General features: G+C 41.8%; 4 protein-coding genes across 10 annotated transcripts in view; 2 read left to right on the forward strand and 2 right to left on the reverse strand.

Annotated features, from left to right (window-relative positions):
* Nucleotides 1-4,861, forward strand: part of LOC118428895 (transmembrane channel-like protein 7) — a 46,887-nt gene extending 42,026 nt beyond the window's left edge. For all 4 annotated transcript variants that reach the window (XM_035839173.1, XM_035839175.1, XM_035839174.1 and 1 more), the window contains 4 exons: nt 541-671; nt 1,665-1,820; nt 2,357-2,435; nt 3,834-4,861. In XM_035839173.1, the coding sequence (XP_035695066.1) occupies nt 541-671; nt 1,665-1,820; nt 2,357-2,435; nt 3,834-4,055 (588 nt within the window). In that variant the 3' untranslated portion in view covers nt 4,056-4,861. The remainder of the gene's footprint in view (nt 1-540; nt 672-1,664; nt 1,821-2,356; nt 2,436-3,833) is intronic.
* Nucleotides 4,862-7,612: 2,751 nt separating this feature from the next.
* Nucleotides 7,613-13,370, forward strand: LOC118429189 (zinc finger protein 431-like). The gene is made up of 2 exons (XM_035839641.1): nt 7,613-7,710; nt 8,584-13,370. Exon 2 carries the CDS (start codon nt 8,594-8,596, stop codon nt 11,369-11,371), a length of 2,778 nt encoding a protein of 925 aa, XP_035695534.1. The 5' UTR covers nt 7,613-7,710; nt 8,584-8,593; the 3' UTR covers nt 11,372-13,370.
* Nucleotides 13,371-13,437: 67 nt separating this feature from the next.
* LOC118429187 (zinc finger protein 665-like) lies at nt 13,438-19,062 on the reverse strand. 2 transcript variants are annotated; one of them, XM_035839640.1, is made up of 3 exons: nt 18,909-19,062; nt 16,709-17,461; nt 13,438-16,432 (listed from the first exon to the last, which is right to left on the reverse strand). In XM_035839640.1, the coding sequence occupies exons 2-3, from the start codon at nt 17,452-17,454 to the stop codon at nt 14,266-14,268; spliced, it is 2,913 nt and encodes a 970-aa protein (XP_035695533.1). In that variant the 5' UTR covers nt 17,455-17,461; nt 18,909-19,062; the 3' UTR covers nt 13,438-14,265. The 2 variants fall into 2 exon arrangements, with proteins under 2 accessions (XP_035695533.1, XP_035695532.1); XM_035839639.1 differs by having other exon boundaries at nt 13,438-17,461.
* Nucleotides 19,063-19,584: 522 nt separating this feature from the next.
* On the reverse strand, nt 19,585-22,708 carry LOC118429620 (zinc finger protein 525-like). 3 transcript variants are annotated; one of them, XM_035840165.1, is made up of 2 exons: nt 22,604-22,708; nt 19,585-21,987 (listed from the first exon to the last, which is right to left on the reverse strand). In XM_035840165.1, the coding sequence occupies exon 2, from the start codon at nt 21,249-21,251 to the stop codon at nt 20,637-20,639; it is 615 nt and encodes a 204-aa protein (XP_035696058.1). In that variant the 5' UTR covers nt 21,252-21,987; nt 22,604-22,708; the 3' UTR covers nt 19,585-20,636. The 3 variants fall into 3 exon arrangements, with proteins under 3 accessions (XP_035696058.1, XP_035696057.1, XP_035696056.1); XM_035840164.1 differs by having other exon boundaries at nt 21,262-21,984; nt 22,604-22,702; XM_035840163.1 differs by having other exon boundaries at nt 21,262-21,987; nt 22,604-22,702.
* Between the last annotated feature and the right edge of the window lie 503 nt (nt 22,709-23,211).

Raw genomic sequence — 23,211 nt, forward strand, 5'->3', positions numbered from 1 at the left:
CGAATGCGTTACGTATGTGTATAGGGTCCGTAATTTAGGAAGTATCCATACGGATGCAGTGTTAGCATCCGTCACGAAGCACGTAAGTATACGGGTTCCGTGTTTGCATCCACCGTGAGGTACGGATACCTACGAATGCGTTGCGGATGTAAGTGGGATCCGTCATTTTTTGGGATCCGTGATGGTTTTTGGGATCCGTCAGCATTTGTCAACATACGTCAGCATCCGTCAGGTGTTGCAAATTGTAATCCGTCAGCATACGTCTACATATTAGGTCCGTTCGTCTAGTGTACAACTACAACTGAACTGGTAGTGTGTGCCCTTGGGAAAGGCACTTAACACGACTTTCCTCACTCCACCCTGGTTGTAAAAATGGGTACCCGATTTTGGTTAAGGAGGTAGAAGTCCAACATCCAGTCCACAGAATTTTTTCAGGTCGTTTTTTTCCGGACCGGTCCAATAAGAAAAACCGTTTTGTACCGGTACACTGTACTGTCAAGGCATCTGAAGTAACCTTTTTGTTTCCCTGTGACCCCACAGCTTAGCCTGATGCACAACTGCATCCCGTCCACCAAGCCGTTCCGCGCCTCCAAGTCTCGCACCTTCTTCATGGTCATCCTGCTGGTTTCATTCCTGCTGTGCATCATCCCAGTGGGCATCGGTATTGTACAGTACGTATCCTCACGACTTTCGTCACTTAACTCAGGTGTAAATGAGTATTTAGCTGCGGCTAGTGGCAGTGGCAGGCCTTTGTGGCCAAGACAGGCCTTAGGGGCATGTTCGGGCATGACGCACCCGCCATGACCCACTAGTCGGGGGTAGGAGGAACCCCTTATATCCTTGGTCGGAAGTCCTCCTAGGAGACGGATACTCCGAACAACAAAGCTGCATCTACTGGAGCTGCCTCACACTTAGTGCTCCAATAGACGAGAGAGTGGAGTCAAGGAATTGCACACCCCTCCTTCACCATAAAAATGTGCAGGTCAGGCAAATAGGCAAATGCCTGTCTGCCTCCTCATCCGTCAGGAGAATAAAAAAATCCTCATGATTACACAGTCAGGGCTCAAAAACCCTGCATATGCAGGTTAGTGCAGGTAAAATTGGAGCTGTGCAGGTATTTCTGGTGTTTACCTGCACCTACCCTGCACTGGTCCATGAACTGGCTTTTATACATAAATGTCCTATGATGATAATGTAGCTGTATATGGTTTTGTTATTGGTTGCATTGACTGTTACCACCTATAAAGTATAAAAAAGAAAAGAAAAATAGCAATGGTTCCTGAACCATTTAAGTATGATCCATACTTCCTAAATTCGAAGTGGTGCAGATAAAATTTGTCTGGTGCAGGTAATTTAAATGTTACCTGCACCAGTGCAGGTATGCAGAAAAGAGTATTTTGAACCCTGACAGTCAAGTATCTCACATATCAGTACTGCTATAGGATGGGTTTGATATTTGCAGTATCAACTAGTAGTCATTACTTTAAAATCAAATTGACCAGGACTTTCCCACAAGAATTACCATTTAAAGATCTCTTTTGAAATGTGTTGAGTATCTGAATTGCCAATGTTTTCAACTACTCAGTTGAATTGGGTTAGATAGTTTTACACATCCCTAAAATTTAGCTACGTTTTTAATCAATCTTTTTTGACTGTTTTTGCAGGATCTACCCCTCTCGGGCATGTGGACCGTTCCGTTCCCTAAACACAATGTTCGAGATTGTGACCCAGACCATTGCGGGATGGCCGACTGTGGTGCGAGACATCTTCTTCTTCCTGGGGTCGGCGGGGTTCCTGGTCCCCGCTGTGCTCATTCTGTGGTAGGTAACGTCTTCCAAAATGTGGCTTAGGGCACAGTGACTTACACTGTACGGCATCAATCGGAATAAAATTTTGATGCCATAGGATTTTAAAACAGGCTGTGACAGCACCAACCACCGACAAGAATGTAAGACAGCCTTTTGTGTATAGCTAGACAGCTGAACTTTGCATGACACATGTCTCCAACATGCCATAAGTTGGTGATAGTACGACAATTTGCACAACATCTTGGACTGCGCCCTTACTCGAGTCTTGATTATGCTTTGGAATACCTGAAAACAGGCTTTAAGCAGTTAAAAGCATTCAATTGGCAATAAACAGGAAGGTGGCTAGGTCATGCATGTTTTGTTTATGGCCCTTTTTAGTGTCATGTTTAAAGGCACATCACCTTTTTTAAAAAAAATTTCTTTGGGAAAGAGCCATGTCCACTTAGTAACAATTGCAGGGCATTCTTTTTAATTGTAATTTCCAAGATGAAATGCCTCAGTAGCTCTGTTTTTGATGATTTGAAGTAACTAATTTTCTTTTTCCACAGTTTGCTGCTGTACTACTTCCGTGCTCTCTCTGTTGCACACAAAAAAATGGTTGCTGTGCTGAAGGATCAGTTGATCTTGGTAAGTCATCATTAATCTTTCATCCCTTCTGATATTCAAATGCTTTAAAATTTGATGCATTCGTATTTCCAGCAACGGTCTTCGAGATTTTGGAAAGGGAAATATTCTGCCAATTCTCTCAAGGGAGCAGCCTTTGTTCCGACACCGCTACATGCTAACATCCCTTTGGTAGGGTCAAGGTTAGGGTTAGGGTTAGGGAGTGTCAAAAAATTATGGTTTCAGAACATGGAGTTCTCATAGAGATATAACCCACATAAGTGGATTGTGACCTTCAACCCTTCAAAAACAAACCTTCTTTCGTTCCATCATAAGAGATCCGATCCGAACCTGCCACCGGTCCAAATGAGTGGGACTCTACTTAAAGAAGCCCCATGCTTTGAGCGACTCTTGGGCCTAAAATTTACACCTGATCTTAAGTGGAATTGTTACATCCAATCCGTTGCCAAGGAAGCTGGGAAAATGGTGGGCTCTTTGTACCAAACCAGAAAATATCTTACCCCCTCTGCTATTCTTTATCTTTATAAGAGTCAGATAAGGCCCAAAATGGAATATTGTTGTCACATTTGGGCTGGAGCCTCCCAGAACTCCCTGACCTGCCTCAATAGAGTACAAAAACGGTTAAGGAACATTGTTGGCAGCGACTTATTCGCCACACTACAACCATTGGCCCAAAGGCGTGATGTAGCTAGCCTAGCACTTTTCTATCGGTACTTCCATGGTAAATGCTTGGCAGAACTTCATTCACTCAATATGAACCTTCACAGCAAGAACCCGTTTAGCCACTTCCACGGAAACAAATCATCCTTTTTTCCTCCACAATCCACCTAACAGGAGGAAGTTCCACGCTCAGAGCTTTTTTCCTAGAACAACATCGCTATGGAATAAGCTTCCACGGACTTGCTTCCCCACAGGGTACAGCCTGAAACTGTTTAAATTAAGGGTAAACAAACATCTCTCTTCACAATTCAGTAATGTAACCCAAAATGCTTGAGTGGCTCCACGAGCCTTGTTTTGCGGTGACCTCTAAGTTAAAAAAAAAAAAGTATCGGTACCCTGTTGCTTTTGAAATGTGTTTTCACCCATTTCTTTACTTAAAGGAGTAATCACTAAGGCTTAGCATATTGTCATGTAGAATTGTTTGTAGAAATTGTACTTAGTAGTGAGTTAACAGATGTTGTGCTGTGGTGCAGATGCATGTTTTTTTAATAATTTTTTTATTCTCCTGTCGATTTGACAGATGAGCAGGCATACAGGCATTTTTGCCTGTTTGCCTAACGTACACATGACTTTTTATGGTGAAGGAGGGGTGTGCGATTCCTTGCATAGGTGCATAGTACATCGTAAGGATTTGCAAGGAATTTTCGGTACAAACATTTTGCATTCTCACCCATCTTATAGGAGGGAAAAGACAAGCACTTCCTCCTACAGCGAGTGTACGAGCTCCAAGGAACGACAGACCCCACGCGGGCGAAACAGAACAAGGCGCAGGCCGACAGAAAAGCCGCCGCCACCAAACAAGCGCCGAATGGCTACAACAACGAGAGTCCACCGCCCAGGGTACCCAGCAGCGCCTGGGACAACGCTAACTCTCATCCGAACTCCGTCAATGACGGATGGTGAAAATTACTGTCAGATACAGGAATCTTTAAGGCAGTTTAGTGTTTGAGCTCCACATGCACGAGGTCAAAGGTGATGGCCCCAAACTTGTAAACAACTCTTGTCTAGACCATGTCAGGACAAGTTTTGTTTATACATGTACTTTGAACGGAATATTTTCAACAATTTCACACAGCAAAATTTGCTGCTCAGGAAATTTTCGAGATGCACTCTTCTCGGTTTCAACCAAGTAGATATTGTCTTGGAGCTCTGTTGTTATGTGGCTGCTGATATTGGTTATATATCATGCACAAAATTATGTTTATGTTTCGGGGCCCTCAACTTTGATGCGATAATGCATCACACCTGGCATGTGCAGTTCAAACAGTGAACCGGCTTATTCTGTACAAATACGTTGAATTTTATGTCAACCATTTTTTTGGTACATTTGTTTTGTCCGAGTCAGTGAAAAGACTGTAATGTCGTATTTGTGCTGCAATTTCTTTTCTTAAAGACTAAACTTGAAGAATAAAATTTATTCTCCATTCCATCCATTGCAAATAGTTGTCCAAGTGCCTTTGAACACTTTTCAATCACAACATTAACTGTCTAAAAAGCCACATGAGAAGGGACTGGAGTTTTGCTATGTACGAGTACATGACTTGTGTGTACAGTATTTTTAAGTGCACAACAAGACAATCACTGTCTAATATAGACTATTGACCAACTTTATCAAGTCTGTTTATAATCCTTTTACTAGGGAGGGAATGAGAATTAAGTTTTTAAGCCTTCTTAATGATATTTTGTCTTAAAGTTTGTAAGATTTTATTTGTGATTTATTTTCTTCCACCCTGCTAAACAGAATAGTTTTAGGACCAATTATGCCACGTTTCTAGGAATGTAACTTACACATGTAGTACACACAATGTACTATGATCTGCTATGTATCAAAAATATACATAGGTCAAGCCACTAGTGTGTATTGTCATACAGTTTCTACAGTTCCTTGCAATTTGTTTCTTTTTGCATTGGAACCAGTGGGAGAATAGATACTGCCTTGTTTTAAAGAACAGAGGAGGAAGCCATCAAGTGATGCAAAATGTTATTGTCCACATCACAGTGACTTGTTTTGACTTTATGTGAACTTCACATATCTTTGCATTATGCTGCACCATTTGGCAACTGTCTTATTTTCTTTTTACCTCGAGATGTATTTGTTGGAGTCAGTTCCTGTGGGTGTGCCAAGAAAGTTTTTCCAAAATCATGTATCTTCACTGCAAATATTTTCTTGGAGAAAACTTTGCACAATACAGTACCAAAAGCACTTCAAATTTCATCCAATATGTTTCTTAGAATTATTAGTATGCATGAGGGCTGGGTACCGGTACAAAAAATTCAGGTCCAGGTCCAGGTCCGGTTCAGGTCCAAAGGATCAGGTCCAGGTCCGGACCTGAACCTGGACCTGATTCAGTATGACTCATAACAACGGTCCATTTCACTACAAAGAAATCTGTTTGGTGGAGTATTAGACTTAAACTGGCGTTTTACAATCCTACAGCGCTAACTGCACCTGCAGTACGATTGGCAAAACTTGGTACAAATAACTATAAACTCTACTCTACTTCACCCTTGTTATTTTCTTCCTGCAAGCACCAAAACGTGTGAATGCCTGATAAAACAATCTGTTGATTTTCTAATCGGTCCAACATCCGGTCCACCTAATTTTTTCAGGTCCGGTTTTTCTGGACCGGTCCAATAAGAAAAACCGGTTTTGTACCGGTACGCTGTACCGATTCCCAGCCCTAGTATGCATGCTTTGTTAGTCTGTTTGATCTGGAAATTTCTTTTTGATAACTTTGAATTAACTTTGAATTACACATGCTACCAATAGCATTTGACTCTGACTTAGACTAAGTCTTGCATGACAAAATATCTCACTCCATGAATTTCTCTCTGAATTCTGTCGTCGAATCTTGACGACTTTTAATCCAACAATGGATTTTTACGTCTTGGATGTTGTAATGTTTGCAAGGAGCAAGCTGCATTTTAACCTTGACAATCAAGCCTTGTATAGATGTACAAATGGAAGACATGATTTTAAAGTATTTAGACTGTACATAATCCAGTTAATCAGATGATTTTACCCAACATGTAAATAGTATAGTATAACTAACATACAAACAGAAGTTATAAATTGTGACAGAATGAAGTGCCTGGATAAAAAATCTACCTGCCAAAAAGCTATATATTTCTGGGAAGATGTTTTATGAATGCAATTTATGCAAGTTTTTGTATGTATATAATTTGTGAACTGTCAAAATTGAAGCTTTTCTTTGACCACACTGTCTGTACATGTCTTGATGTGTGATATAAGATAATAAAAGTGTCCTTGTAGAATCGAATGTTTGTCTTTAGTTGCTTGTATGCAAGGACCCAGTACTTTGCCTCAGATGTAGCCTGGTTACCAAACCCCAGCCCGATCTCAAGTATCTATCGTGCAGGGGTCTGGCCGGATGGGATAGGCCGGGTTCTCAATTTTGCCCCTTATAGTGGGCAAAAAACTCCACCAATAGAACAGCAGCAGGATCAGCAGGAGGTACTACACCCCTACCATGATTGGTTTAAGACACCCAACTGTATTTTTTGAATCCATAGCAGTGGCCACCAAGTACCTGATTTGCTACTGTGATAGCCTGCTGACCAACTGTGGTGTGTTGTAGCTGGCTACCTGTGGTGTGAGTGGTCATAAATCTTAGGTTCTCCTCCCTCTGATCAAGGGCCTTCGAGAACATTTCTACAGCCATCCTGCCAGACCCCAACACAAAAGATATTTTTGTGGTTGGGGTATGGTATCCAGGCTACCTCAGATGGGGCAGTATGGGTAAGTTATGATGATTATGAAAGGAGGACAATTCAAACTCTGTTCTACGTACGAAGGAGAATATTTGGCTTGGAAATCTATCAGTCTGAGATGACAAAAAAGTATTGTGAGGTGAATGAATCTTATATTAAAGGAACGAGTGAATGAAATGCATTTTGTGAACATAAGATATCCCTTTAGAAACAGTATGACCTAGCTTGGGCTAGCATGATTTTCCAATAAACTTAGCTGTCTAGAGTGCCAAATTAACCTAATGATTTGCCAGAGGCGTAATTCTATTAAAGCTAGGCATTTTCACTGAAATAAGTTATAAGAAGTAAGAATAAAGTAAAAAAAAAAAGAAATAGAAAGCTGTATCATGGCTTCAAAACGCTGGCATTTGGGGATATCAAGTGGACAGAAGATGGTTTCAAATTGTAATGCCTGAGTTACACCCTGAGCCCTTTGATTATTAAATAAGGGCTGGCCAACTGGGGGTAGTGTGACAACTCTGAGGGTGGACATGTGTTTTGCCCCTAGCCGAAGCATATAGCAAAATGGATCGGTATCTGTCCGGCATCCATGTGATTAACGTTACATGAACTTGGATAAATGGTCCAGAAATCCCATATCTGTAATACCCTTATAATGCCGTCGGTTCATTTTCGACATGAATTGGGTAATCAGGTTCGCAAACTTTGACCTTTGACCATAATCTTGACATCGGGAACGAAAAAAAAAAACATTCCGCCATTTTTTTGTGCGCTCGGTCGCCAATCTGACACGATTTTCAGCACATTTCAAGACAACGGGAACAAGGTAACCTATGCAAGCTAAGAAATGACTGTATATCTTTGCGTCCGTGCTTAGGTGTGCGGTAATTAAGTGCCAATCACACGCTAGCAGTAGTTTTCTGGACGTTGATTTCAAGTCGCATACTTATGGGGAGGGGGGGAACGCCCAGAATTCTGAAATTATGCGAGAATCTAACATAATATTATGTTCCTGTATTGTTAGGTACTAGGAATACCAATGATAGATAGATGATGAAACAATCATTTCAAACATATTCACTTAGCTACATTTCAAACCTCAAGTCTTAACGCCTACTGAAGGCTACATTTGTCAGGTCTGTTTCGGCTTTTAACACTTATTTATAATGATAGTAACAAGTTTATGGCAAGTTCTTGCCTTAGGGCTAATTGCAAGTAACCAACAAAAAAAAGTTGGTAAAGATAGTAAGCAACTGCTCTAGTCTTAAATCTAACTATACTAGTATATTATTGGGTTTGACAGTTGACTTCTTTTTCTTAGACAGTAATCATAATTTATGATATTGGGAGGTAGACTCCTGTATATGTATGTAAAATTTAAGAAAATTAAAGGCCGATCCTGACCGTAAGTTAGGCAAATTCAATCATAGGTTTGACTCTTAAATGGTCAACCAGACAGAATTTTTGATGTTTAATTGAATCTAGGCATCCCTATTTTTCACTCTTTGTCAGTGCATGATATTATTTGGTATATTAATATTTCAGTTCTTAAAAGGAACTTGCCTTACACTATCTTGACATGTGGCAACATGTGGCAAAATGGTTAGACTTAGAGCATTTGGATCAGAACCAAAAGGTAGTAGAATCCAGTATCTAGATATTAAAAGTAACAGAATCCTTTAATTTCTTTTTTTAACAGCTTCATCAGCATGGATAGTCCCAGCTGTGGAAATTGTACTGAAGATCTGCATCCGGGACATCCAGGGAAGGTGACAACTGGCAGTGAGGACCAGACAACAGATATAGACACACAGGAGGACAAAGAAGAACAAGCCTCACGTGAGGAAACGTTTCATATGAAGGTTGAGAGGACTGATTCCCCACAAATAGAAGAATATGATGAAGAACTACTTCAAGACAAGACAGCAGACATGGGCTGGCAGCAGGACAGGGAGGAGCAAGCTTCATGTCAGCAAACGTTTCACAATGAGAAGGTTGGCAAGTCTGAGTTGAATTCCTTTTCCCCACATACAGAGGATCATGGCAAAGCCGTACTTCAAAACAAGACAACAGACATGGGCTGGCATCAGGACAGGGTAGAGCAACCTTCAAACCAGGAAACTTTTCATATGAATGTTGAGAAGACTGATTCCTTGTCCCCATATGTAGAGAATACCGACAAAGTCTCTCTTCAGAATAAGACAACAGACATGGGCTGGCAACAAGATATGGAGAAGCAAGCTTCATCTGAGGAAACATTTCATGTGAAAGTTGAGAGGACGGGTTCCTTGTCTCCACACATAAAGGATCACGGAGAAGCCCTACTTCAAAACAAGACAACCCATACAGAAGACAAACCTTACAAGTGTGATCAGTGTGACTTTTCTGCGGCTAAGAAATCCCTTCTGGATGAACACCTAGCAAGACACGCTGGAGAGAAGCGTTTCGTTTGTGGAGAGTGTGGGTTCAGGACTGCCTGGAGGTCTCGCTTATCCATACATAAGAGAAAGCATACCGGAGTGAAGCCATACAAATGTGACCAGTGTGATTATTCCGCCGCAGAGAAAGGGACATTGACCATCCACAGGGCAAAACACACGGGAGAGAAGCCGTACATCTGTACTGAGTGCGATTACAGAACGGTTCGTAGCGATAAGCTGGCCAGGCATAAGAGGACTCACACAGGAGAGAAACCCTACAAGTGTCATCTGTGCGACTATTCTGCAGCGCATAAGCTTTCTCTGGACAACCATGTAGCAAAGCACACGGGCGATAAACCCTTCAAGTGTGATCATTGTGACTACAGTGCTGTCAGGAAAGCCCATTTGAACGATCACATGACAACCCACACAGGGGAGAAACCCTTTGCGTGCGGGCAATGCGGGTACAGGTTAGCCACAAAGTCCAGCTTATCCCAACATTTGAAAACACACAAAGTTGAGAAACCATTCAAGTGTGGTCTGTGCAACTTTTCCACGGCGACAGAAATCACTTTGAACAAGCATGTCAGGCAACACAGCGGTGAGAAAGCGTACATTTGTAGGGAGTGTGGGTACTCAACGAGTAGACGGTATATGCTCTCCCGACACAAGAGAACCCACACAGGAGAGAAACCCTACAAGTGTGACCAGTGTGACTATTCCGCAGCACGTAAGCACCATTTAGACATCCACCTCTTGACACACACAGGGGAGAAACCATACACTTGCGATCAGTGCGACTATTCTGCTGCACATAAGCTGTCTCTCGACAACCATCTAGCAAAGCACACCGGTGAAAAACCCTTCGCCTGCGATCAATGTGACTATACTGCCGTAAGGAAATCCCATCTGAACGATCACATGAAGACGCACAACAAGCCCTTTTCGTGTGGGGACTGTGGGTATAGAACAGCTCTAAAGTCGAACTTATCCCAACACTTGCACATCCACACAGGAGAGAAGCCCTTCAAGTGTGACCAGTGTGACTACTTAGCGGCACGCAAAGCCCACCTGGACAGCCACCTAATAACCCACACTGGTGAAAAACCTTACACTTGTGACCAGTGCGACTATTCTGCAGCACACAAACTCTCTCTGGACAACCATTTAGCAAAGCACACAGGTCATAAACCCTTCAATTGTGATCAGTGCGATTATCGTGCCGTTCGGAAGTCACATTTGAACGACCACTTGGCGACCCACGCCGAGGAGAAACCTTTTGTTTGCGGGGAATGCGGATACAGCACGGCTGTGAAGTCCAACTTATTCCAACACTTAAAAATGCACACAGGAGAGAAGCCGCACCAGTGCGACCATTGTGACTACTCTGCGACTCGTAAATCGCATCTGAACCGCCACTTGAGAAAACACACAGGTGAGAAACCCTACATGTGCAGGGTGTGCGGCCTAAGGACTGGGGACAAGTCTTTCCTCGCTCAACACATGAAAACTCACACGGGTGAAAAACCGCACAAATGCGATTATTGTGATTATTCTGCTTTGCGGAAATCCGGTTTGGACGCCCATCTAGCAAGACACACCGGCGAGAAACGTTATGTATGTGGTGAGTGTGGGTATAGAACAGTGGAAAGCTCCAGCTTATCCAAACATCAAAGAACTCACACAGACAGAGAGAAACCCTACAAATGTGACCAGTGTGACTATTCTGCGATGCAGAAAGCCAGTCTGGACACCCATCTAGCAAAACACAGAGGTGAAAAACCCTTCATATGCGAGGAGTGTGGTTTTAGAACGGCCGGGAAGTCGAACTTGTCTAAGCACAAGAAAACCCACGCTCTAGACAAACCGTACAAGTGTGATCAGTGCGATTATTCTGCAGTGAGAAAGTCACATTTGGACATCCATCTAGCAAAACACATGGGTGATAACGTACGTGTGTGGGAAGTGGTAGACATGGATACGTCGTCACCACGTCCTGTTGCGATATTTGAGAACCCAGACAATATGGAAAGCATGCATGTGATTGATGTGAACAGTGCAAATTAGCTGTGCAAAAAAAACAGTTTTGACACGTAATAAAGCTTTGCACCTGAACAAGTTTTATGTACAGGTACATGGGTTAAGGTGTGAGCTTGCTGAAGTTTTACCTGTAACCAACTGTCTTTTTCTCAATGAGGAAGGTATTTGCATGATTTATGTTTGAATCTCAAAACATTTTTTGCAAGTTTTGTTAATTTTGCTGCAATATTATCACAATTGTCATCATTGATTCAGTATTTATTCATGCATTTATGTAGTCTAAAAAAGTGGTGCCCACTCGTGTTTCAGTTTGTTTGGGTACCAATACACCAGATACACAACTCTACAGGAATAGGTACAGGTATTGGGTACACAGCCCTACACATGTTTTGTCCATAGCATAGTACATGTATGTTGTACATGATATATTCTGGTGAGAAGCATTATGTATACCAGAGAGTGTGGGTACAGAACGATAAAAGTTGAGGATGCCTAGGTATTTACACAAATTTTATGGAAATACCATTCACTACCAAGAAACATACAACTGTTACTGAATTCATGCAAGTTTTACATACAAGCCTAACTCATAGTAAAACTCCTTATGAATTCCATTAAATTTGTGTGTATTCCTTAATACTCGTGTGCATGTATGTATTCTGCACTATTTATGTATACTTACAATGTACATATAGGTACTGCTGACTTTGTAAGTCATGTGTAGTCATGTACTATAAGCCATACAGATATACATGTATAGGTTATATAAAGTTATAAAGTGCATGATATGTAACTAACTGAGTAATATATTTGATGATAGAGGACTCAGATGATAAACAAAAAATTGTTTAGTCATAGGTACTGCTTTTTAGAAGCTAGTATATGTCCATATGTGAAGAACTGTGACCCCTACCTGCCCAAAAATAGATAGTAAAAAGATTATTTAAATGGGTGTATAGATCTTGCAAATCATGATTGTAAAACTAGTGCCAAATCTTTCTTTAACATTTGTAATAATATAAGCATCATGGATCTAGATCAATAGCAGAGAAAATGTCCCTCTTGCCATTGATGTCCCTTATTATTGGACAAATAAATGTATCAAGTATTAAAATCCTTGTTACATTGATCATTATTTTCCTCGTGCAGATGACCAGGTCACTGAGGAGTAAATAGTGCTGTGTATCTAAACTTATATTCAGGTTCAGGTCCCGATTCAGGTCCAGCATGCAGGTTCAGGTCTGGACTTGTAAGTCTGTGTACTATCTATGAAAGGTTTTAGATGGTTTAGAACAGAATGGAGAATATAAGTGAGGGATAGCTTTTTGCAAGTCCAGACTTGGTTCCCCATAGTTTTTTTTTTTTTTGGACATGGACCTAAATGTTTTAAGTCCAATTCTGGGTTTTAGGTACGCAGCACTAGGTGTAAACCTGTTTTTGCCAGCAGAACATTTATATGACATTTTCTTTGGGGAGTTGTTCCAGCGGGTACGATTTGTTTCTGGAATGGCACGCCTACAGCAATGGTTATCTAAAATCATATACAGAGAAATGGCCATAATCACACCCTCTGCATGATTATGGTAGATGAAGGATCCGTCATCTGTCCCCCTAGAAGTAAAACGAGCCAGACCACAAACCATCTCCATTTCTGCAGTCCTGGGCCACACAGCTTTGTGCAATCACTACAGCAGGGGGCTAGTCCACTGGTAGTGCTGTGTGTGTTCAACTAAATATAGGTATCTATATACTCTTTCCCAAATGTTGAGTGCCAAACAGGGAAAGAAGTACATGCACCATTTTTAATGTCTTTGGTATAAATTTGTAATTACAATTATTGTTTGTTCGAGGACAAAAAGTTTTCTCAACTTTGCGTATTTTGCGTTGACTTAGGTCTTTTTCAGGTTGGTATTACATAAATTGAATACAACACGGTGTACTACGCATCCAGCCCTCCCAAGGGTAGGATCGTCCTCTGGATTTCTTGCGATCCGTTGGGCTGGTACCTCGGGTGATACGGAATACACCGTGTGGTATTCTATGTATCACAATGATGAAAGAAAACAACAATAAATGCTATATACAAGTGCATCTAGTTTGGATAAATTTATTTATCAACACTTTATCAATAATACTTTAAGCGCCTTAGTGCCTCAAGACTTCAACTTGAAAAAAGGATGATTATAGATTAATGTCAAGTCAAGCTTGGCACCAGTACAGACACAAGGTACGATCTATACATTTACATTGTATTCTAGCAAACTATTTTTGGTTTTGTAGTTGTCGCAATTCTGTGAAAAACAACAGCAACAACAAAAGACTGTTCCAAGATAAAAATGGACACTATCAACTAGTTACCTATGATTCTAAACAAAGCTTCTTTTTGACTATGCACTGAGGAAGACAAAAGATGATTGTCAAAACTGTTTTAACGTTTGCTGAAGAATCAAAGAAGGTTGTGGAACAAAGAAAACTGTTCAAATCTTCTTAATAATATTTACTATCTAGGATATTACATCATTTAGGCTACTCAAAGCACGTTACTTGTTAGTTCTATACCATATAAGACATGTTACTTATACCTGTATGAACTAAAAAATGCTCTAGAGTCTAATAGTTTGACTTGAGCTCCGTATGAATAAATAGATCTACAATGTACCTGTAATGTTACATACACTACATCACACATACATGTTACGTTAGCACTTGTAAGCAGTGTATTTTCCTATGTACAACATGGTTCTTGAAATTTGCAGTTTTCTACAATAGTTAATAGTCACATTGTTCACATCTGTTCGGTTTTTATATTGCCTGGGTTTTCATGTATTGCAACAGGACTTCTCAACAAGGTACTTTGCAATCTACGATAAGGTTGTCAAAATTGTTCTTCTGCAATGGTAAATACTAAGTAGTCACATCGATCACATTTGTTCGGTTTTTATATTGTCTGGGTCCTCATGTATCGCAACAGGACCTGCAGGTGGCGAGTCCACGTCCACTACTTCCGATACACGTACAGTATCACTAGTACTGTCACAGTTGTAAGTTTTCTCTTCCGTATGATGAGTTCTCATGTGCCTGGATAAGTGAGACTTCTCTGCAGTCCTGTACCCACACTCCCCACACAAGTAGGGGTTCTCAATACTATGTCTCACCAAATGGCTGTCTAAGTGAGACTTCCGTGCTGCAGAATAGTCACACAGATCACATTTGTATGGCTTGTTTACGGTGTGGGTTCTCATATGTTGGGACAGGTTAGGCTTCCCGTGTGTGCTAAACCCGCACTCGATGCATATGTAGGGTTTCTCACCACTGTGTTTTCCCAAATGAATGTCCAAACTGGACTTGTGCTTTGCAGAATAGTCACACTGGTCACACTTGTAGGGCCTATCTTCTGAATGAGTTTTGGCATGCCTGGACAAGGTTGACTTGTGCCGTGCTGCGTACCCACACTCCCTACATATGTAGGGTTTCTCACCACTGTGTTTTACTACATGGCTGTTCAAATAGGATTTCCGTGGTGCAGAATAGTCACACTGACCACACTTGTAAAGCTTTCCTCCTGTTCGAGTTTTCAAATGCTTGGACAGGTTAACTTTTTTAATTGCACTGTATCCTGACTCCCCACACTTGTCGGGCTTATCACCAGTGTGGTTTGCTGAATGAATGTCCAAACTTGACTTCTCACTCTCACTCTGATCACACGTTTTTTCTTCTGTATGATGAATTCTCATGTGAAGGGATAAGTGAGACTTTTGAGCTGTCTTGTACCCACACTTCCCACACATGTAGGGGTTCTCTCCAGTGTGTTTTGCTAAATGGCTGTCCAAATGAGATTTCTTTGTGGCAGAATATTCACACTGATTACACTTGAAGGGCTTTTCTCCTGTATGTTTTGCTAAATGGACGTCCAAGCTGCACTTCTGTGCTGCAGAATAGTCGCACTGGTCACACTTGTAGGGTTTGTCTCCTGTATGCATTGTCATATGCCTGTTTAAGTTCGACCGTATATGGGTCTTGTATCCACACTCCTTGCACTCAAAGCGGGGGGTTTTGCCAGTGTGTTTGGCTACATGAATGTCCAAAGTGGACTTTACTGCCGCAGAATAGTCACAGAAATTACACTTATAGGGTTTGTCTGTTGCGTGAATTCTCTCGTGTCTGTACAGGTCTGACTTGTTTGCTGTCCTGTACCCGCATTCCCCACAAACGAAGGGTTTCTCGCCTGTGTGTTTTGCTCGATGGAGTTCCAAGCTAAACTTCCTTGCTGCAGAGTAATCGCACTGGTCACACTTGTAGGGTTTATCCCCTGTGTGAGTTCTCACATGTCGGGCTAGGTTGGACCTTCGATGTGTCTTGAACTCGCACTCCCCACAGGTGAAGTATCCCTCAACAGCGTGTTTTGCTAGGTGAATGCCTAAGCTGGATCTTGCTGCTGCAGTGTAGTCACACTGGTCACACTTGTAGGGCTTTTCTCCGGTATGAACTCTCAAATGCCTGGACAGGTCGGCCTTTTTAGCTCCGCTGTATCCACAGTCCCCACACTTGTAAGGTTTATTACCCGTGTGTTCTGTCATGTGCTGAACTAAATGGGAATTCCTTTCCATCAGTTCTAGATGTGCGGCCAACCAAGTTTCCTTCATGTTCCCATCAAACATTTCCTGGCTTGAAGCTTGTTCTTCCCTGTCCTGGTGCCAGTCCATGTTGATTGTCTTGTTTTGAAGTAGGGCTTTGTTGTGATCCTCCATATGTGGGGACAAGGTGTTCTGAACATTCATATGAAGTGTTTCCTGGCGTGAAGCTTGCCCTTCCCTATTCTGTTGCCAACCCATGTCTGTTGTCTTATTTTGAAGTAGGGTTTTGTTGTGATCGTCTATTTGTGGGACCAAAGTCTTCTCAGCGTTCACATAAAATGTTTCCTTGCATGAAGCTTGTTCTTCCCTGTCCTGCTGCCAGCCCTTGTCTGTTGTTTTGTTTTGGAGGGCTTTGTTGTGATCCTCCATATGTGGGGACAAGGTGTTCTGAACATTCGGATGAAGTGTTTCCTGGCGTGAAGTTTGTTTTACCCTGTCCTGCTGCCAGCCCATGCCTGTTAATGTTGTCTGGTTTGGAATAAGGGCTTTGTTTTGATCCTGTATTTGTCGGGACAAGAGATCATTCTTCTGAACATCCATATGAAATGTTACCTGTCTTGAAGCTTGCCCTTCCCTGTCCTGCTGCCAGCCCATCTCTGTTGTCTTCTTTTGAAGTACGGCTTTGTCATGATCCTCTACATGTGGGGACAAGGAATTGGTCTTTTCAACACTCATATGAAGCGTTTCCTTGGATGAAGTTTGTTCTACCCTGTCCTGTTGCCAGTCCATGTTGGTTGTCTTGTTTTGAAGTAGGGCTTTGTTGTGATACTCTACATGTGGGGAGGAGGAATCAGTCTTTTCAACATTCATATGAAACGTTTTGTCACATGAAGCTTGTTCTACCCTATTCTGTTGCCAGCAGATGTCTGTTGTCTTATTTTGAAGTGGGGCTTTGTTGTGATCGTCTATTTGTGGGACCAAAGTCTTCTGAGCATTCATATGAAATGTTTCCTTGGATGAAGCTTGTTCTTCCCTATTCTGTTGCCAGCCGATGTCTGTTGTCTTGTTTTGAAGTTGGGCTTTGTTGTGATACTCTGTTTGTGGTACCAAGGAATTGATCTTATCAACATTCATATGAAACATTTCCTTGCATGAAGCTTGTTCTGCCCTGTCCTCAGACTGCCTGTCCTGCTGTGAGCCCATGTCTGTTGTCTTGTTTTGGAGGGCTTTGTTGTGATCCTCCATATTTAGGGACAGGGTTTTCTCAGCATTCATGTGAGGAGTTTGCTGACATGAAGTTTGCTCTTCCCTGTACTGTTGCCAGCCCATATCTTTTGTTTTGTTTGGAAGTAGGGCTTTGTTGTGATCCTCTATTTTTGGGGACGTGGTCCTCTTAACAGTCCCATGAAATGTTTCCTGACATGAAGTTTGTCCTTCCCTGTTCTGCTGCCAGCCCATGTCTGTTGTCTGGTCCTCCCTGCTGCTTGTCCCATTCCCAGAATGGAGAGGGCGCAGATCTTCGCTGGGATTGGCCATCTCTTGGCTGTTGTGGGAAAACAAACAAACAAATCAATCAATCAATTGCACAACAATTGTACATGATCATGTACAATGCAAGGCAGATTCTAGAGCATACAAAGTATCAAGACTAATATTGATGCATTTATGTTTATGCATTTATAACAATAACAAAAGTTTTATATAACTTTAAAATTAGCACTCTGCTACTAGTACTTGATATGAGTATATTTTTTTTAGCCTCAAATTGCTTCGAAGTCACTTGACTAACTCCAAATAACTGGTGGATAATATAGTATTAGTAAGGACTTGCTGCATTATAAATGCATAAATATGATAAACAATCTATCCAGATCCCCACATAAAGCTGTTGCCCCATGTAAACTGCATGTATTAGAGTCATTTGAGGTTGTTTGAGGTCGTTTGAGGTGCAATAGGCAGACCCCATGTCTTGCCCGACCAAGCAAGTACTTGTAACAGTGGGGTTCTAGCGCTGCCAAACTGACCACGCCAACAGCTCTTGAGCTTTTGGTGTTGTGGTTAGCACGTTGGATTTGTGATCCGGCTGCCCGGGTTCGGCGCGGGTTCGAATCCCGGGAGTCGGGGTGTTGTTTCTTTCTGTTCTTACTCGCCCCTCGTATTTCTACAATGGTTCCCACACCGGCCCTGTGAGTAACAGGCTAGTATGTGCCACACAGGGATGTCGATCTCAGAGATTTGAGGACGAATCTTGAAAAGAAAAGGGGGAGTAGTGTAACAGTGGGGTTCTAGCGCTGCCAAACTGACCACGCCAACAGCTCTTGAGCTTTTGGTGTTGTGGTTAGCACGTTGGATTTGTGATCCGGCTGCCCGGGTTCGGCGCGGGTTCGAATCCCGGGAGTCGGGGTGTTGTTTCTTTCTGTTCTTACTCGCCCCTCGTATTTCTACATACTCATTAGTGAGACTTTCATGTGGGTTTATTTGGTCCACTGTTTCTGTTACAAATTACAAGACGTTGTAACTTCAATTAACTGTCTAATCAGTGATTAAATATGATAAGAACTGCATCATCATGCTTGTTACTTTTGACAATCACAGCATGAAGCATTGGTCAACAAAGAAAAACAAAGCCAATAAATTTCAATGCTGTAAGCAAGGAGATTTTATCTTGATAAAAGCGCCTTGCTGGAAGTGAAAACACATGTAACTGTTATATGTTTAAATTTCGGGGATGTTAAATGTTGGTTCCGACAAGTGAATTTTTCACGTAATTGCCCTATAGGACAAGTGAATTTTAGAATACCAGAGGGGATTCACAGGGCGGTATTAAACACAGGGCATACTGTTTTCATTTTAACGCCCCACCCCTCCCCATTTACACTACACTAAATCCTACACTATCTGACATCCATGAGACTAGCGATCACCACAACCGATAAAGGTCTTGACATCAACACTAAACAAAGACCCTAGAATGCAGCTAGAACCCTCACCTCGCCCGTGTTGTCTAGAAGGAGCCTGAAAATTGAAAGACGGAGGATCACAAACAAAGGGCAAGATGGCCGACTGGAAATGGAAGATCAAAAGATATATTGGTCAAAGGTCAAAACTAGAAAACCTGATTACCCACATCTTCCGGGAAACGAATAACAGATTGTCGATTACGTGATCAACGAATTCTCTTCTCCTTTAAGGCTACCAACTTCAAAGTAGTAAAAATTCTGTAACTTATAACGTTATACCGAAACGTTTTTTGTGTGTTTTAAGATAAGCCATAGAGCCCCAGACAGTCTCTCTCTAGACCGCAAGTCAAAGAGTCCAGTCTTGCCTTTCAATACCCATAAGTCAAAGCAAGGTTAAAATACTGTAAATGCAGAAATGTTCGCGGTGGATTAATGTTCGCCACTTTACCGCGAATATTTTTCTATAATGGTATTAGGCTGCAGTCTATGGTGTTACCACGAACTTAAATCCACCGCGAAAAGTCCCTTTTCCCGCTACCGCGAAATTAAATCCCCGCTAACTTAAATGCATTTACAGTATTCTTTCCACCTTGGTCAAAGAGTCCAGTCCAATGTCGTCAACCGCCTCTTCTCATAATTTTTAATAGCCCACTGATCCCATGGCCACCCTGAAGTGACCACGGTGCAATATCTGAAAATCGTTAAATGCGATTGCCAGTTTATTTGAATAAAAGTGTCGAATCAATGTTTCATTTGGAACGCATCCCGCCAGTTACTGCATTAACAAGAACAATGCTGAAGACATAATTTTCCAAATATATATCAATAATTGGAAGAGTAAATCTAATACACATGCAGCATTTATGGTCCAAGTGAATGATACTGAGCATAGAGATGCACTTTTTTGATCATGGTTTATTCACTCCATCACACTCAATAGAGGATTACCATAATCTCCAAGCAGTTACAGATACAGAGCACTTGCAGGTAGATGTGCAAAAGCTAGGCATCACAAGCCATTCCTTCAGTCTAATAAAACCAGCTGCTGCCAGGCCATGTGCCAAAGAAGCTGGTGTGTACACTGAAGGGTAGATACAGATATAGATACAAGCAATTTTACAGGAGTATGCCTAAAACACTACATGTATCAACTCACCTTTCTTATCTCACACCATCCCATTGAAGCTGAACTGAGATAATGAATTTCAATCAGCTAATTTCATACTACTATCTTACTTTGGACTGACTCGATTGAATCATTCTCTTAAGTTGATTTCTACGTCGATTTAATTAATTGCTTCTTCTGTTGTGATTAGGATTGTGTCAGTATGGTAGCCTTGAAAATTTGACCTTGATAGGAACACCTATTTTACCATACTGTCCACTGTTGTGGAAAAGCAAAATAAATGAATAAATAAATAATAGATAGACAAATAAATAAATTCAAAAAGCTCCAACTGATATTATTTAAAATAATGATAAACCACATTGGCTGTACACACACTATAAAGAGCTATACAATATTTTGATGGATAACTGTACCTCAAGACATTACATCACAATAATTGGGGCATTTGAGCTGCTCTAAACTAATTGTTCTATCAGATGATCTACAGGTGATTTTCTGAGGTATGAGTTCTCATACGTTTGGAAAAATGAGATAATTCAGATGTTTTATATACACATTTCTTGTGCATGTCTTGTTTGTCAGTTGGCATTGAAAATGACCAACGGTGAGTTACATCTTGTACAAGTAAGTCACAGTTGACCAGCATGTTTTGCTAGATGGGTCTTCAAATGGCATTTCCTTGCTGCAGAATAGTCACACTGGTCACACTTGTAGGGCCTTTCTCCCGTATGAGTTCTCATATGTATGGACATGTCATCCTTTCTATTTGTCCTGTACCCACACTCCCCACACATATAAGGTTTCCAACCGGTGTGCTTCGCTAGATGGCGGTCCAAACGGGACTTCTTTGGAGCAGAATAGTCACACTGGTCACACTTGTAGCACTTTTCTCCTGTGTGAGTCCTCATATGTGTGGTTAAGCCCATTCTCGTAGCTGCCCTGTGCCCACATTCCCAACACATGTAGGGATTCTCGTCAGTGTGTTTTTTGAGATGACGGTCCAGACTGGATTTCCGTATTGCGGAATAGTCACACTGGTCACACGTGTAGGGTCTATACCCAGTATGAGTGCTCATGTGCCTGGAAAGGTCCCGTTTTGCAGTTGTTCTGAAGCCACACTCTCCACACATGTAGGGCTTGTCACCAGTGTGCTTTGTTAGATGGGCATCCAGCTGACATTTCTGTGCAGCAGCATAGTCACATTGATCGCATTTGAAGGGCTTTTCTCCTGTATGAGTTCTCATGTGAATGGAGAGGTTCGACTTTTGATTTGTCCTGTACCCACACTCCCCTCACGTGAAGGGTTTCTCGCCAGTGTGCTTTGTCAGGTGAATGTCCAAGGTGTATTTCTTTGCCGCAGTATAATCACAATAGTCACACTTGTAGGGCTTTTCTCCTGTATGAATTCTCATATGCCTGGATAGGGCGGACCTTTCATGTGTCCTGTATCCACATTCCCCACAAATGTAGGCTTTCGTAACCTTCTTACTGTTGCGTTCAGGCAAGTGACTTTCCATCTGTTCTAGATGTGATGATGATGCAGTTCCGTTTACCTCCCAGTAAAATGTTTTCTCGCATGAAGCTTGTTCTTCCCTGTCCTGCTGCCAGCCGATGTCAGTTACATTGTTCTGAAGCGAGACTTCTTCGTGATCCTCTGTATGTGGGGACAACGCATCCTCAACCTTCACATGAAACGTTTCCTCGCATGAAGTTTGTTCTTCCCAGTCTTGCTGCCTGCCCATGTCTGCTGTCTTGTTTTGAAGCGAGACTTCTTCGTGATTCTCTACATGTGGGGACAAGGAATCAGTCTTCTCAACCTTCACATAAGACATTTCCTCACATGAAGCTTGTTCTTCCCTGTCCTGCTGCCAGCTCATGTCTGTTGTCTGGTCCTCCCTGCTGCTTGTCTTGTTCCAAGGTTGTTCAGGGCACAGATCTTCAGTAGAATTGCCACAGCTGGGATCGGCCATCTCTTTTCTGCTGTGGAAGACATGTCACAAATCAAATAAATGGAGCAATAGCCAATAGATTTGTTCCTAGAACTACATCATTATGGGACAAGCTTCCTTGGGATTGCTTCCCTGTGGGGTACAATCTAAAAATCAAAAGTAAACAGACATCTGTCATCACAATCCAGTACTAGTATAGTACTGCCCAAAACATATGAGTGGCTCCTTGAACCTAGAAATGAATATTTTGTGGTGAAACATATTAAAGCAAAAAAGTTTTACTTCGGGCATGGGCTGTCTCCAAATGATCTAGAGAAAACAGACAGACACAAATACAATTATGTAAGCAGTTTCCCGTGTTTTCCTCACTTCTATCTGGTGAACATGAATATTAAGCTTTTGCTAGGGACATCCCACGGATAGGACATTACCTGGAGGCCCCCTGTTTGAGAGCAGCCACCTATAGCACATCAAACCTGCACACAAAAACGCCCACAAAGACCTACTACATGTATATAATTTGCCCCCCCTCCCCATACCCCATTTATACTAGTACACTATCTGGCATATATCATTATGTGACTTGCGATCACCAGAACAGATAAAACTTTCGAAATTAGACCTTAGAATGCTGCTGCTACTCTTACCTCGTCCGTGTTGTCTGCACGGAGCGCGAACAATGAGAAGAACAGAGGAGGAACGCAGACAAATTATAGATAAAATGGCGAACTGAAATGGGAAGGTCGAAGGTCAAGGCTTGTAAACCTGATTACCCATATTGTCAGGGTAGGTAAATAAATAACCGATTGTCGATTACATGACTTACTACAGGGAATCTCTACATATTAGCCTGGTATCCAGCCGTATCTTTTTAAATATAGCTCCTGAGTGTCTTCTGTCCTCTTCACAAATATGTTATAGCTCCTGAGTCTCTTCTGTCGTCTTCGCAAATATTTTCGAAGAGGACAGAAGAGACTCGGGAGCTAGAATACGGCTGGATACCAGGCTATTGACGGTAGTATTGTATTTGCGAAGAGGACAGAAGAGACTCGGGAGCTATAACGCTAGTTCACCTTTATCCGCGGGGTAACCTTGAACCGTTGTTATATCAAACTGCAATCTTTTTAAACATTCGTGTAACCTATATCCGTTGCTATATCAAACTGCAACATTTTAAAGATATTAAAGTTTGAAATCTATTTATTTATTTATTGAAAATGACAACAAATCATTACATTGGGCCAGCCTAGGCAGG

The sequence above is a fragment of the Branchiostoma floridae genome, chromosome 13 (assembly GCF_000003815.2).
Source record: "Branchiostoma floridae strain S238N-H82 chromosome 13, Bfl_VNyyK, whole genome shotgun sequence".
NCBI classification, from domain to species: domain Eukaryota; kingdom Metazoa; phylum Chordata; class Leptocardii; order Amphioxiformes; family Branchiostomatidae; genus Branchiostoma; species Branchiostoma floridae.